Source organism: Larimichthys crocea, unplaced genomic scaffold (genome assembly GCF_000972845.2).
Source record: "Larimichthys crocea isolate SSNF unplaced genomic scaffold, L_crocea_2.0 scaffold244, whole genome shotgun sequence".
Classification (NCBI taxonomy): domain Eukaryota; kingdom Metazoa; phylum Chordata; class Actinopteri; family Sciaenidae; genus Larimichthys; species Larimichthys crocea.
The window spans coordinates 20,549-35,000 of record NW_020853243.1 but is presented as its reverse complement, the minus strand read 5'-3'; the positions used below and the strand labels follow the sequence as shown (position 1 = coordinate 35,000).

General features: G+C 49.2%; 1 protein-coding gene across 3 annotated transcripts in view; it reads right to left on the bottom strand.

Annotated features, from left to right (window-relative positions):
- Nucleotides 1-13,789, bottom strand: part of dhx9 (DEAH (Asp-Glu-Ala-His) box helicase 9) — a 17,563-nt gene extending 3,774 nt beyond the window's left edge. The window contains exons 1-23 of one of the 3 annotated variants that reach the window (XM_027275908.1): nucleotides 13,674-13,789; nucleotides 5,318-5,485; nucleotides 5,113-5,253; nucleotides 4,871-5,006; nucleotides 4,441-4,604; nucleotides 4,222-4,370; nucleotides 3,583-3,629; nucleotides 3,338-3,474; nucleotides 3,159-3,248; nucleotides 2,899-3,060; nucleotides 2,736-2,813; nucleotides 2,468-2,659; nucleotides 2,238-2,379; nucleotides 2,017-2,099; nucleotides 1,761-1,917; nucleotides 1,538-1,635; nucleotides 1,247-1,460; nucleotides 1,065-1,159; nucleotides 906-979; nucleotides 670-822; nucleotides 382-542; nucleotides 178-289; nucleotides 1-82 (exon numbers count right to left, since the gene is read on the bottom strand). The exon at nucleotides 1-82 is cut by the window's left edge and continues 80 nt beyond it. In XM_027275908.1, coding sequence (XP_027131709.1) covers nucleotides 1-82; nucleotides 178-289; nucleotides 382-542; nucleotides 670-822; nucleotides 906-979; nucleotides 1,065-1,159; nucleotides 1,247-1,460; nucleotides 1,538-1,635; nucleotides 1,761-1,917; nucleotides 2,017-2,099; nucleotides 2,238-2,379; nucleotides 2,468-2,659; nucleotides 2,736-2,813; nucleotides 2,899-3,060; nucleotides 3,159-3,248; nucleotides 3,338-3,474; nucleotides 3,583-3,629; nucleotides 4,222-4,370; nucleotides 4,441-4,604; nucleotides 4,871-5,006; nucleotides 5,113-5,253; nucleotides 5,318-5,428 — 2,778 coding nt within the window. In that variant the 5' untranslated portion in view covers nucleotides 5,429-5,485; nucleotides 13,674-13,789. Of the gene's footprint in view, nucleotides 83-177; nucleotides 290-381; nucleotides 543-669; nucleotides 823-905; nucleotides 980-1,064; nucleotides 1,160-1,246; nucleotides 1,461-1,537; nucleotides 1,636-1,760; nucleotides 1,918-2,016; nucleotides 2,100-2,237; nucleotides 2,380-2,467; nucleotides 2,660-2,735; nucleotides 2,814-2,898; nucleotides 3,061-3,158; nucleotides 3,249-3,337; nucleotides 3,475-3,582; nucleotides 3,630-3,737; nucleotides 4,181-4,221; nucleotides 4,371-4,440; nucleotides 4,605-4,870; nucleotides 5,007-5,112; nucleotides 5,254-5,317; nucleotides 5,486-10,977; nucleotides 11,087-13,673 lie in introns of those variants that run through there. The other 2 variants (XM_027275907.1, XM_027275909.1) reach the window with 2 other exon arrangements.
- Nucleotides 13,790-14,452: the final 663 nt, after the last annotated feature.

Here is a 14,452-nt window from a genome sequence, read left to right as displayed (position 1 = left end):
GAAGCCGAGACGTTTGCCCTCGCTGACGAACGGCTCCGGGAAGCACGAGGCGGCAGAGATGGTGCACATGGCGTCTCCGACGCTGGAGGGAGACACGTGGAGAAACGTTTAACGGACGGAGCGGGACAGGAAATGGGTCATCAGTGACTCATCAGGAAGTGAAGGACACAAACTGACTGGAAGATGCAGCCCATGATCATCATCTTCCCCAGGCGAGGCTCGATGGGCAGCCGGGCCAGAATCCGACCCAGAGGGGTGAGCTCGTCGTTGGTGTCGAGAGCGTCCAGCTCTGACACGCACACACACACACACACGTTAATATCTGACCTCCTGCACAAACATCCAAGTGTGTGTGTGTGTGTGTGTGTGTGTGAGTTGTACCTCTCAGAGTGTGTTCGGCCTCGATGACGGCGTCCAGCGGCGGTGGCTCGATGGCCTTGGACAGGAAGTGTCCGATGGCTCCAAGTCGGAGCAGTTTGATGCTCAGAGCGACTTCGTGCAGCGGCGTCCTGAAGATCTCTGGAGTCATGTGAGTCTCCAGCCTGCACACACACACACACACACACACACACACACACACGTGATCACATGACTATCAACACAGCCGGGTGCAGACTGAGGTGGCGTGGAGGAGGCGCTGTGGGCGGGGCCTGGCGGCAGGTCACTGACCTCTCAAAGCGAGCGTGGCTGCAGAGGTGGAAGCAGAAGCCGGGTCGGACTCTGCCCGCTCGGCCCTTCCTCTGCTCCAGGTTGGTCTTGGAGGCCCAGACGGTGGCGTAGTTGGTCATGTTGTTGTGGGAGGTGAAGAGCTTCACCTTCTGCCTGTCGGGACACCAACAGTCTGTCAGGTAACTGAAGCACAGAGTACTCGAGTAAACGTACTCTGCTACATCGCGGTCACTCACTTGCAGGAGTCGATGACGTAGACGACGTCGTTGATGGTGATGCTCGTCTCCGCGATGTTGGTGGACAGAATCACCTGCAGGACAAACACAGACGGTTCACACACTTTGTTATTTTAATAACACGTCACTGTGACATCATCACGCTGGTGTGAACCCGACCTTTCTGATGTCATCAGGCACCGGTTCAAACACCCTCCTCTGCTCCTCACGGGGGATCTGCGAGTGCAGCGGCAGGATCCGGTACCGGTTACTTCCTGGAAACAAACACAAAAAACATCAGATGACGCCACAGCTCTTTTGTTTACACTCGTGGTGTGGCGTGGCGTGGCGTGGCGGCGTACCAAAGTGCGGGTTGGTCTCCAGGTGTCTCTGCATGGAGTAGATGAGGTTCCAGCCCGGCAGGAAGACGAGCACGGCTCCAGCCACCTGCAGCGTCTCGATGTACCTGAGCAGAGCCTCCACCAGCTCGAAGGACGTCTCCTTCTCGTTGATCTGAGCCATCGAACGCTTTGTCTCTGCCGTGTACTCCGGCCCGCAGATCACGTTACAGTTAGTCTGCAGAGACAGGAAGCACATCGTCACTCACTTCCTGTTTCAGCCACACTGAGTGGCAGATTGGACGGCGTGCTTACATCGTCCTCTCCTCCGTCCTCGTCTTTGTCTTTCTTCTTACGGTCCATCGGTGGAGGCACAAAGTTCGTCATCTGGATACAGTCCTCCAGGAAATACTCTGAAACACACAGAGGTTAGTCTGACACACTGCAGTCAGCTGATCGGGGCGTCAGCTGATCGGGCCGTCAGCTGATCGGGCCGTCAGCTGATCGGGCCGTCAGCTGATCGGGGCGTCACAGGTACCTTGGACGGGGAAGGTGCGTCCGAACACCTCGATGATGGGGCAATTGAAGAAGTATTCTCTGAACATGGTGGTGTCGATGGTGGCTGACATGAGGATGACACGGACTTCTGGGTAGGCCTGGACCACGTCTCTGAGGACCACCATCAGGAAGTCCGTCTGCGCGCGCGCGCACACACACACACACACACACACAGGTCAGTGCACTGTCTGTGAAGCCTCTCGTCACGCCGCGTGCTCACTGATGGATGAACTCACGTTGATGTCTCTCTCGTGGATCTCGTCCACGATAACGTGACTGATGCCTCGAATCCCTGCTTCCAGCTTCCGCAGCAAAACGCCTGAAACACAAACAGAGTCATGACGTCACATCCTGCCGAGCGTCCAACGTGAGCTAGCCCTCGTCCTGTCTCCCACACAACAGGCGATGAACATCTCGAACATGGAACAGGACTCGGCGCTGGAGTCCGCTTACGTACCGACGGTGCAGAAGAGGATGCTGGCGTGCGGTCGGGGGAGGATGGACTCGAAGCGGACGCTGTAGCCGCAGCTTTTCCCAAGATCCTCTCCTCTCTCGTAGCCGACTCGCTCGGCCACCGACACGGCGCTGATCCTTCTGGGCTGGACGAGGAAGAAGCAGCTCATCAGACAGCCGGTCCTCGCATTATTAATTATTAATCATCAGTGTGTCAGTCAGGCCGAGCGTTACCTGGGTGACGACGATGTTGCAGTCGGACGCCTTGCCTCCTTTGACGAAGCGGTCCAGGATGTACTGAGGAACCTGGGTGGTTTTACCGCAGCCTGTCGCTCCTCGGATGATCACCACGGGGTTGTTGTCGACGGCGGCCATGATCTCGTCCTCAAACTGTTTGACGGGCAGCTGCTCACGGTCCATCAGGATCTGAACCAGAACAAGTTGTTACCCTACGGCGCGGTACCGCTCACGGTTTACCTCCGACGTACGGACACACACTGACCTTCTGCAGGTTGTCGTCATGTTCCAGCTGGTACATCAGCTCGCCGTGCAGCTCGCCGCTGATCTGCTCCGGAGTGCACTGAGGAAGGTAACGTGTGACATCACCAGAGAGCAGCCAATAGGAAAACAAGACACCGGCGCTGGCTCACAGCACAAACACTCACGAAGGCCAGCGGTCCCTCGTCGATGTTGCTGCTCGTCCACGGGTTCCAGTTGACCTGCGGAGGCGACCACGGGACGACACCGGCTCCGCTCTGCCGCTGTGACGGCTCAAACACCGCCATCTTCCCCTGAACCAGAGACACCGAGCTGCTCGGGTCTTCAGGCTGGACGGAACGAACCGAGAGACGGACGTATGACGTCAGCAGACAGACAGCCTTTCCACAGGTCAACACACTGATCAGTGCTCGGTCTGAGGACTCACCGGTGGGGGGACGTGGACTCCGAGCTCCTGGACGACAGCGGCCAGCTGCTGCTGCAGGTCCGGAGACACGTTGACGTCAAACGGCTCCAACTGGACACGAAACAGACGACATGACAAGTGAGACACAAACACAGACGAATGTTTGACAGACGTCTGAGACGAAGACGGAGCTGCCGTACGGTCTCTCCTTCCTTCTTCTTGGTCACTCCTGAGTACGCCTCCATCACTCCCAGGTGGTAAAGCTGCCGGACCAGAGACAGAGCGCACGACTGAGCCGCGAGCTTCTTGTTGGAGCCGTGCTCACGAGCCGTGATCCCTGCAGGACAGACGCAGCACAGACGGCTGTGACCTTTGACCTCACATTAAAACAACGAGCTGCAGCTTTAAGACAGACGCACACTGACAGGAAGAGGAAGTCTCTTACGTCTGCCGAGCTGCCTCACGAACAGCTGCATCTCGGCTATGAAGCTCCTGCAGGCGCACACACGCACACACACACACACACACACATATCACAGCGTCACTTCCTGTGGGATTTTCAGAATAAAACACAGAAGTCTTGACGTGAAGTGAACTCACCTGCTGTGCTCTCAGGAGGAGGCCTGTATGTTTTTCTGCCAGACTTCACTTTAACAAACACTCTCCTGCCGGCCGCTCGCTGCCCTGCGGTGAACAGTGACACCAGAAATCACAACCAGACTCCAGTGAGCCGCGAGCTGACCATGGGACAGCTTTAGTGCACCTAAACGCCGCCCATGTCTTCCTCCAGTGAGGCTGTGAGTTCTGGTGTCACCTGATGAAAACACAACGTTCTGACCGTGAAATTTAAATTCTAATTATTGGATTTTTGTCCTGAACCCCCCCATCAGCCTGCTCTCTGCTCGGGGTCCAGTGGAAGCGGTTCTGGTTCTGGTTCTGTCGAACAGTGAGATCTCTCTGGTGTAGCCGCCACACTCCGGAGGTCTCTGGGTTTACAGCAGTCCGGCAGAAAAACATACAGGACCGTCCTGGGCGACTGACTCATTTGACTTGAATAAAAACCTTCGAGGGTTCTGATCCAGACCTGTTGTGGTCCGGTCCCACTTGGCTGTATTTATACTCAGCGCTGGTTTTCTCCTTCTGGAAGAACTGGTTCAGACGGGCTTTGGCGTTCTCCAGCGTCCAGTTACCGTGGAGATTAGCGTTGAGGTCGACCTCCTCGGACTCCAGCGTCTGCAGGAGGACAGAGAGTTTAGTGTTTCACTCAAAGACCTTCAAAGCTTCAGTCGGCTCTCGATCGTACCGCCTGAGCTTCCTGCTCGTCTCTCCGGGCGTAGTACTCCTTCAGGTTGGCTCCTCGGTCCCACTGAGCTTCTCCTCCTGCTCCTCCCCACCCAGAGCCTCCTCCTGCTCCTCCTGAGTAGCCGAGTCCAGTCACTCCTGGTACCGGCCCGCTGCTGTCCTCTCCTGAACAACAGACAAACACAGTCAGTATTTTTACTCTCCACCCTCTGGTGGATGTTCTCCTGAAGCTCCTGGAGCTGGAGGAGCAGATTCTGATCTTTAGTTCAGGGCCTGACAGCGACAGTCCGCTTCGGTTCTGAGCGGCGAGCCCGCTTCACTCCGTGTGATGGAGGAGATGTGACAGACGAGTATTTCTGCTGTCAGCAACGTTTAATCGACTAAACAAGAACGTTTGAGCTGCATGAAGAACAAACGGAAAGTGATCACACCTTTCTCAGCTTTGACCACGAGGTGAGGCGGCAGAGGACCGCTGGAAGGCAGGCTTCCAAAACCTCCTCCTCCTCCTCCTCCTCCACCTCCTCCACCTCCTCCTCCGTCATGCTGGTCTGCGTCTGGAGCGCTCACCTGGAGACAAACGACACAAACGGAGCTCTTTAACGCAGCATCAGGTTCATTAACGTCTCCAAACACAAACAACGTTAAATCATTATGGATGTAGCAGCGTGCTGACCCCCAGCGCCGGGACCTCGGCCGCTTTCATTTCACCGATTCGGACCAGGTAGTTGACAAAGTCCCTGGCGGCGTTGCTCTGAGCGTCCTTCTTGTTGGTGGAGTTGCCCATCCCGGTGTAGTTGAAGCCATCGACGCGGACCTGCACAGAGTTCACGTTAGAAGAGAGAGAGTGACTGTGAAGCTCGGCCAGGACACACACTCACCTCACACAGGAACTTCTGCCTGTTCTTGTTCCCCGCAGCTCGGATGTCGTAGTTCGGAGTCAGCTTCTTTTTTCCACACCAGGCGTACAGGAAGTTCTTGATGTCCGCCATAGTGACCTGACAGACAGGTGGAGGATGGAGGGCGGAGGGTGTCCTCCTCTGTTTAACCTGATGGATGACACACAAACCTCCTTAAACCAAAGTGTGTCACGCTGCGCACACGCTGAAGTCTGATCCGGTGTTCATAGCAGTGATGTGTCGCTGTGAACGAGCTGGTTCAAAGAGCCGGCTCCGGTACGTGAGCCGCTGAGTGACGCATTTTAAAAACTTTGAAAACACAAAGTCAGAATGCATGGAGCAAGGTCGACCTTCAGACACATGAGAACTGTGTCTCTGCCTCGTGTAGCATCAGTTACTATGACCCCTCATTAGTGCGCTCACTGGGCGGTTTCAGAGTCTGTACACGCAAAGACAACAATCAGCTACAGCAATTTATTAACATCAGAAAATGTGACTTTTACCTTTGAATACTTCAGTACAAATAATGTATTTAATATACACGTCTCTCTCTCTGTCTCTCTGTCTGTCTGTCTGTCTCTCTCTCTCTCTCTCTCCCTCTGTAAACATTCATGTCTCATTAATCATGTCTCTAACTAAACTTCTTCCCTGGAGTTTCTGTCTCGTTCGTCCAGCAGGTTCTCGTGGATCGTGGCTGCTGCTGTGGTCCTGCATGACGTCCACTACACATATTACTACTGTCATTATTGCTGCCATATCTGCTACTGTAATCATTTTATCAGTCATTGTAATTCATTGTCATTTTATCAGTCATTGTAATTCATTGTCATTTTATCAGTCATTGTGATTCATTGTCATTTTATCAGTCATTGTAATTCATTGTCATTTTTGAAATTTATTAATCATCAGTGTTGTCAGTCAGGCCGAGCGTTACCTGGGTGACGACGATGTTGCAGTCGGACGCCTTGCCTCCTTTGACGAAGCGGGTCCAGGATGTACTGGAGGAACCTGGGTGGTTTTACCGCAGCCTGTCGCTCCCGGATGATCACCACGGGGTTGTTGTCGACGGCGGCCATGATCTCGTCCTCAAACTGTTTGACGGGCACTGCTCACGGTCCATCAGGATCTGAACCAGAACAAGTTGTTACCCTAGACGGAGCGGTAGCCGCTCACGGTTTACCTCCGACGTCCGGACCACACACTGACCTTCTGCAGGTTGTCGTCAGTTCCCGCTGGTACATCAGTCAGCTCGCCGTGCACTCGCCGCTGATCTGCTCCGGAGTGCACTGAGGAAGGTACGTGTGACATCACCAGAGAGCAGCCCATAGGAAAACAAGACACGGCGCGCTGGCTCACAACAGCACAAACCTCACGAAGGCCAGCGGTCCTCCTCGATGTTGCTGCTCGTCCACGGGTTCCAGTTGACCTGCGGAGGCGACCACGGGACGACACCGGCTCCGCTCTGCCGCTGTGACGGCTCAAACACCGCCATCTTCCCCTGAACCGAGACACCGAGCTGCTCGGGTCTTCAGGCTGGACGGAACGAACCGAGAGACGGACGTAATGACGTCAGCAGACAGACACCTTTCCACAGGTCAACACACTGATCAGTGCTCGGTCTGAGGACTCACGGTGGGGGGACGTGGACTCCGAGCTCCTGGACGACAGCGGCCAGCTGCTGCTGCAGGTCCGGAGACACGTTGACGTCAAACGGCTCCAACTGGACACGAAACAGACGACATGACAAGTGAGACACAAAAACAGACGAATGTTTGACAGACGTCTGAGACGAAGACGGAGCTGCCGTACGGTCTCTCCTTCCTTCTTCTTGGTCCACCTGAGTACGCCTCCATCACTCCCAGGTGGTAAGCGCCGGACCAGAGACAGAGCGCACGACTGAGCCGCGAGCCTTCTTGTTGGAGCCGTGCTCACGAGCCGTGATCCCTGCAGACAGACGCGCAACGACGGCTGTGACCTTGACCTCACATTAAAACAACGAGCTGCAGCTTTAAGACAGACGCACACTGACAGGAAGAGGAAGTCTCTTACGTCGCCGAGCTGCCTCACGACAGCTGCATCTCGGCTAGAAGCCCTGCAGGCGCACACACAACACACACACACACACACACACATTCACAGCTCACTTCTGTGGGGATTTTCAGAATAAAACACAGATCTTGACGTGAAGTGAACTCACCTGCTGTGCTCTCAGGAGGAGGCCTGTATGTTTTCTGCCAGACCACTTTAAACAAACCTCTCCTGCCGGCCGCTCGCTGCCCTGCGGTGAACAGTGACACCAGAAATCACAACCAACTCCAGTGAGCCGCGAGCTGACCATGGGACAGCTTTAGTGCACCTAAACGCCGCCATGTCTCTCCTCCAGTGAGGCTGTGAGTTCTGGGTCACCTGATGAAAAACACAACGTTCTGACCAGTGAAATTTAAATTCTAATTATTGGATTTTTGTCCTGAACCCCCCATCAGCCTGCTCTCTCTCGGGGTCCAGGGGAGCGGTTCTGGCTTGGTTCTGTCGAACAGTGAGATCTCTCTGGTGTAGCCGCCACACTCCGGAGGTCTCTGGGTTTACAGCAGTCCGGCAGAAAAACATACAGGACCGTCCTGGGCGAGACTGACTCATTTGACTTGAATAAAAACCTTCGGGGTTCTGATCCAGACCTGTTGTGGTCCGGTCCCACTTGGCTGTATTTATACTCAGCGCTGGTTTTCCTCCTTCTGGAAGAACTGGTTCAGACGGGCTTTGGCGTTCTCCAGCGTCCAGTTTACCGTGGAGATTAGCGTTGAGGTCGACCTCCTCGACTCCAGCGTCTGCGAGGACAAGAGTTTTAGTGTTTCACTCAAAGACTTCAAAGCTTCAGTCGGCTCCGATCGTACCGCCTGAGCTTCCTGCCTCGTCCTCTCCGGGCGTAGTACTCCTTCAGGTTGGCTCCTCTGTCCCACTGAGCTTCTCCTCCTGCTCCCCCCCACCCAGAGCCTCCTCCTGCCCCCTGAGTAGCCGAGTCCAGTCACTCCTGGTACCGGCCCGCTGCTGTCCTCTCCTGAACAACAGACAAACACAGTCAGTATTTTTACTCTCCACCCTCTGTGGATGTTTCTCCTGAAGCTCCTGGAGCTGGAGGAGCAGATTCTGATCTTTAGTTCAGGGCCTGACAGCGACAGTCCGCTTCGGTTCTGAGCGGCGAGCCCGCTTCACTCCGTGTGATGGAGGAGATGTGACAGACGAGTATTTCTGCTGTCAGCAACGTTTAATCGACTAAACAAGAACGTTTGAGCTGCATGAAGAACAAACGGAAAGTGATCACACCTTTCTCAGCTTTGACCAAGAGGTGAGGCGGCGAGAGACCGCTGGGAAGGCAGGCTTCCAAAACCTCCTCCTCCTCCTCCTCCTCCACCTCCTCCACCTCCTCCACCTCCTCCTCCGTCATGCTGGTCTGCGTCTGGAGCGCTCACCTGGAGACAAACGACACAAACGGAGCTCTTTAACGCAGCATCAGGTTCATTAACTCTCCAAACAAACAACGTTAAATCATTATGGATGTAGCAGCGTGCTGACCCCCGCGCCGGGACCTCGGCGCTTCATTCACCGATTCGGACCAGGTAGTTGACAAAGTCCCTGGCGGCGTTGCTCTGAGCGTCCTTCTTGTTGGTGGAGTTGCCCATCCCGGTGTAGTTGAGCCATCGACGCGGACCTGCACAGAGTTCACGTTAGAAGAAGAGAGTGACTGTGAAGCTCGGCCAGGACACACACTCACCTCACACAGGAACTTCTGCCTGTCTTTCCCCGCAGCTCGGATGTCGTATTTCGGAGTCACTTCTTTTTCCACACCAGGCGTACAGGAAGTTCTTGATGTCCGCCATAGTGACCGACAGACAGGTGGGATGGAGGGCGGAGGGTGTCCTCCTCTGTTTAACCTATGGATGACACACAAACTCTTAAACCAAAGTGTGAAGTCTGATCCGGTGTTCATAGCAGTGATGTGTCGCTGTGAACGGCCTGGTTCAAAGCGGCTCGGTACGTGAGCCGCTTGAGTGACGCATTTAAAAAACTTTGAAAACACAAGTCAGAATGCATGGAGCAAGGTCCGACCTCTCACACATGAGAACTGTGTCCGCTCGTGTAGCATCAGTTACTATGACCCCTCATAGTGCCTCACTGGCTTTCAGAGTCTGTACACGCAAAGACAACAACGTACAGCAATTTATTAACATCAGAAAATGTGACTTTTACCTTGATACTTCAGTACAAATAATGTATTTAATATACATGTCTGTCTCTCTCTCTCTCTGTCCTGTCGTCTGCTCTCTCTTCGTCTCTCACTCGTCTCCCTCTCTCTCCCCTCTCGCTCCTCACTCTCTCTCTCTCCTCCCACCCCACCCAGCTCCCACTACTCACTCTTTATTCGTGATCTTTCTCTCTCTCATCGTTCGTTCATCATCTTTTCTTCTGTCTCTGCTCTCTCTTCTCTTCTCTCTCTCTCTTGTCTCTCTCTCTCTCTCTCTCTCTGTCTCTCTCTCTCTCTCTCTGTCTCTCTTGTCTCTCTCTCTTTCTTCTTTCTCTTTCTCTCTCTTGTCTCTCTCTCTCTCCTCTGTCTCTCTCTCTCTCTTGTCTCTCTCTTCTTCTCTCTCTCTGTCTCTCTTCTCTCTCTTCTCTCTATTCTTCTTCCCTTCTCATCTGTCTCTTCTCTATCTCTCATCTCTATCGTAAACCTCATGTCTCATTAATCATGTCACTAACTAAACTTCTTCCCTGGAGTTTCTGTCTCTGTCGTCCAGCAGGTTCTCGTGGATCGTGGCGCTGCTGTGGTCCTGCATGACGTCCACTACACATATTACTACTACTGTGATTATTGCTGCCATATCTGCTACTGTAATCATTTTATCAGTCATTGTGATTTGCATTGTCATTTTATCAGTCATGTGTAATTCATTGTCATTTTATCATTCATTGTGATTCATTGTCATTTTATCATTCATTTAATCATTGTTCATTTATCAGTCATTGTATTCATTGTCATTTTATCATTCATTGTAATTCATTTTTCCTCACTGGAACCGAGGGTCTAAGGACAGAGGGTGTCACTCCCTGTACAGATTGTAAAGCCTCAGAGGAAAATGGACTTTGTGACTTTGGACTGTACAAATAAAATCTGATCTGATTTGTATGTGTACACACATAAACCAGCGTTATTGGCTGAATTACTGAAGGTATGAGCGGTAACATGAAGAGCGGTTTGGGACTCGAATGATCCGACTCGAATGATCCGACTCGAATGATCCGACTCGAATGATCCGACTCGAATGATCCGACTCTCAAAAAAGAACCGAACTTCCCTTCGCTAGCTTACTAGCCTCAGCTAACGGAGCTAGCGTGCATGTTTGTAGCTGCCGTTAGCTCCGTTAGCATGCCGGCTAGCTCCTGACATGACTCAAACATGCTCGTTACGTCACCATCTCGTCTCCAATCACTTAATTACGTCATAATTACGGCCAGGTCCACGTGTGCTAATTAAACTGTGAGCTAACGTTGAGCTAACGTTGAGCTAACGTGGTTCAGGAGCTCAGAGACACGATCAGCTGTGAAGGAGAATTATCAAACATTAATAAACATGTTAAGAAATCACTCACAGTTCAGATTCACCGACAGGCTGCAGCTCACCGACACACCGTTTAAATGTCCGTGACGTTGATCAGTGTCGGTCGGTTAAGAAGCGCGTGTCCCCGTCGTAGCGCCGCCTGGTGGACCGGAGTGTGACATGTACCGTACTGTCTGTAATATAGAACACTATCAAACACTGTATGAATATACCGTACTGTCTGTAATATAGAACACTATCAAACACTGTGTGAATGTACCGTACTGTCTGTAATATAGAACACTATCAAACACGTATGATATCCGTACTGTCTTAATGATAGAACACTATCAAACACTGTATGAATGTACCGTACTGTCTGTAATATAGAACACTATCAAACACTGTGTGAATACCGTACTGTCTGTAATATAGAACACTATCAAACACTGTATGAATATACCGTACTGTCTGTAATATAGAACACTATCAAACACTGTATGAATGTACCGTACTGTCTGTAATATAGAACACTATCAAACACTGTATGAATAATAACGTACTGTCCCTGTAATATGAACACTATCAACACTGTATGATGTACCGTACTGTCTGTAATATAGAACACAATCAAACACTGTATGAATGTACCGTACTCTCTGTAATATAGAACACTATCAAACACTGTATGAATGTACCGTACTGTCTGTAATATAGAACACTATCAAACACTGTATGAATGTACCGTACTGTCTGTAATATAGAACCACTATCAACCACTATGAATATACCGTTACTGTCTGTAATATAGAACACTACATACACTATGACATATACCGTACTGTCTGTAATATTGAACAACTATCAAACGCTGTATGATGTACCGTACTGTCTGTAATAAAACACAAACACTATGATAATACCGTACTGTCTGTAATATAGAACACTATCATACACTATGAATATACCGTACTGTCTGTAATATAGAACACTATCAAACACTGTGGAATGTCCGTACTGTCTGTAATATAAAACACTATAGTGCAAACACTGTTGTAGAATGTACGCAGGAACTGTCTGTAGTAATATAGAACCACTGTATGCAAACCACATATTGAATATCCGTACTGTCCTGTAAATATAGAACACTATCAAACACTATGAATATACCGTACTGTCTGTAATATAGAACACTATCAAACACTATGAATATACCGTACTGTCTGTAATATAGAACACTATCAAACACTGTGTGAATGTACCGTACTGTCTGTAATATAGAACACTATCAAACACTATGAATATACCGTACTGTCTGTAATATAGAACACTATCATACACTATGAATATACCGTACTGTCTGTAATATAGAACACTATCAAACACTGTGTGAATGTACCGTACTGTCTGTAATATAAAACACTATCAAACACTGTGTGAATGTACCGGACTGTCTGTAATATAGAACACTATCAAACACTGTATGAATGTACCGTACTGTCTGTAATATAGAACCCTATCAAACACGTACGAATGTTACCGTACTGTATCTAATATAGAACACTATCAAACACTGTAGAAATACCGTACTGTCTTGTAATACAGAACACACTTTATAAATAAATGTTTTAAAAACTGTTGTATAAAACACAAAGTGTTTGATGGAATATTTTACAGTGTTTACTGTCCTGGTTGACAGTGGAATATTTTACAGTGTGGTGTGTTTCTTTCTTATTATTTTACACAGCGAACAGTCGGAACATGAGTAATATATTATTTATTTATAAAAATATATGATTATATCAGTCTGTTTTCTCTTAATAATGTAATAATGTATGTAATACTCCCCCCAGAAATGTAAACCACGGTAACACAGGTAAAGAATCTGTTTAACGATTAAAATAAAGACGAAAAAGTCACAGTATCAGTCATTGTATGTCAGTGTCATTTTAAAATCAGTCAGTGTGAATTCAGTGTCAGTTTATCAGTCATTGATAAACTTCATGGTCATTTATCAGTCATTGTGATTCATTGTCATTTATCAGTCATTGTTAATTCATTGTCATTTTATAGTCATTGTGAATTGTCACAATTGTATTTGTATTTTTCTGGCACTGTACATTCTATGCTTGTCGTCATTGAATCATTGTCTTTTATTTCTCATTTTTTCATCCTGTTAAATTTTCTTTTTCCTCACTGGAACCAGGGTCTAAGGACAGAGGGTGTCACTCCCTGTACAGATTGTAAAGCCTCAGAGGAAAATGGACTTTGTGACTTGGGACTGTACAAATAAAACTGATTGATCTGATTTGTATGTGTACACACATAAACCAGCGTATTGGCTGAATACTGAAGGTATGAGCGGTAACATGAAGAGCGGTTTGGGACTCGAATGATCCGACCTCGAATGATCCGACTGACCGTCTCCGAAAAAAGAACCGAACTTCCCTTCGCTAGCTTACTAGCCTCAGCTAACGGAGCTAGCGTGCATGTTTGTAGCTGCCGTTAGCTCCGTTAGCATGCCGGCTAGCTCCTGACATGACTCAAACATGCTCGTTACGTCACCATCTCGTCTCCAATCACTTAATTACGTCATAATTACGGCCAGGTCCACGTGTGCTAATTAAACTGTAGCTAACGTGAGCTAAACGTTGAGCTAACGTTGAGCTAACGTGGTTCAAGCTCAGAGACACGATCAGCTGTGAAGGAGAATTATCAACATTATAAACATGTTAATGAATCACTCACAGTTCAGATTCACCGACAGGCTGCAGCTCACCGACACACCGTTTAAATGTCCGTGACGTTGATCAGTGTCGGTCGGTAAGAAGCGCGTGTCCCCCGTCGTAGCGCCGCCTGGTGGACCGGAGTGTGACATGTACCGTACTGTCTGTAATATAGAACACTATCAAACACTGTATGAATATACCGTACTGTCTTTAATATAACACTATCATCCTATGACGACTGTCTGTAATATAGAACACTATCAAACACTGTATGAATGTACCGTACTGTCTGTAATATAGAACACTATCAAACACTGTACGAATGTACCGTACTGTATCTAATATAGAACACTATCAAACACTGTAGAATATACCGTACTGTCTGTAATACAGAACACACTTTATAAATAAATGTTTTAAACTGTTTGTATAAAACACAAAGTGTTTGATGGAATATTTTACAGTGTTTTACTGTCATGGTTTGACAGTTGAATGTTTTTACAGTGTGTTGTGTTTTCTTTCTTATTATTTTCACACAGCGAACAGCTGAACATGAAGTAAATATATTATTTATTTATTATAAAAAATATGATTATATCAGTCTTTTGTTTTATCTCTAATAATGTAATAATGTATGTAATACTCCCCCCAGAAATGTAAACACAGGTAACACAGGTAAAGAATCTGTTTAACGATTAAATAAAGACGAAAAGTCACAGAGATGTTTTCTGTTTGTTAGTTCTGTTAGCTCTATGGTTAGCTCTGTTAGCGTCATAGTTAACTCTGTTAGCTCCATGG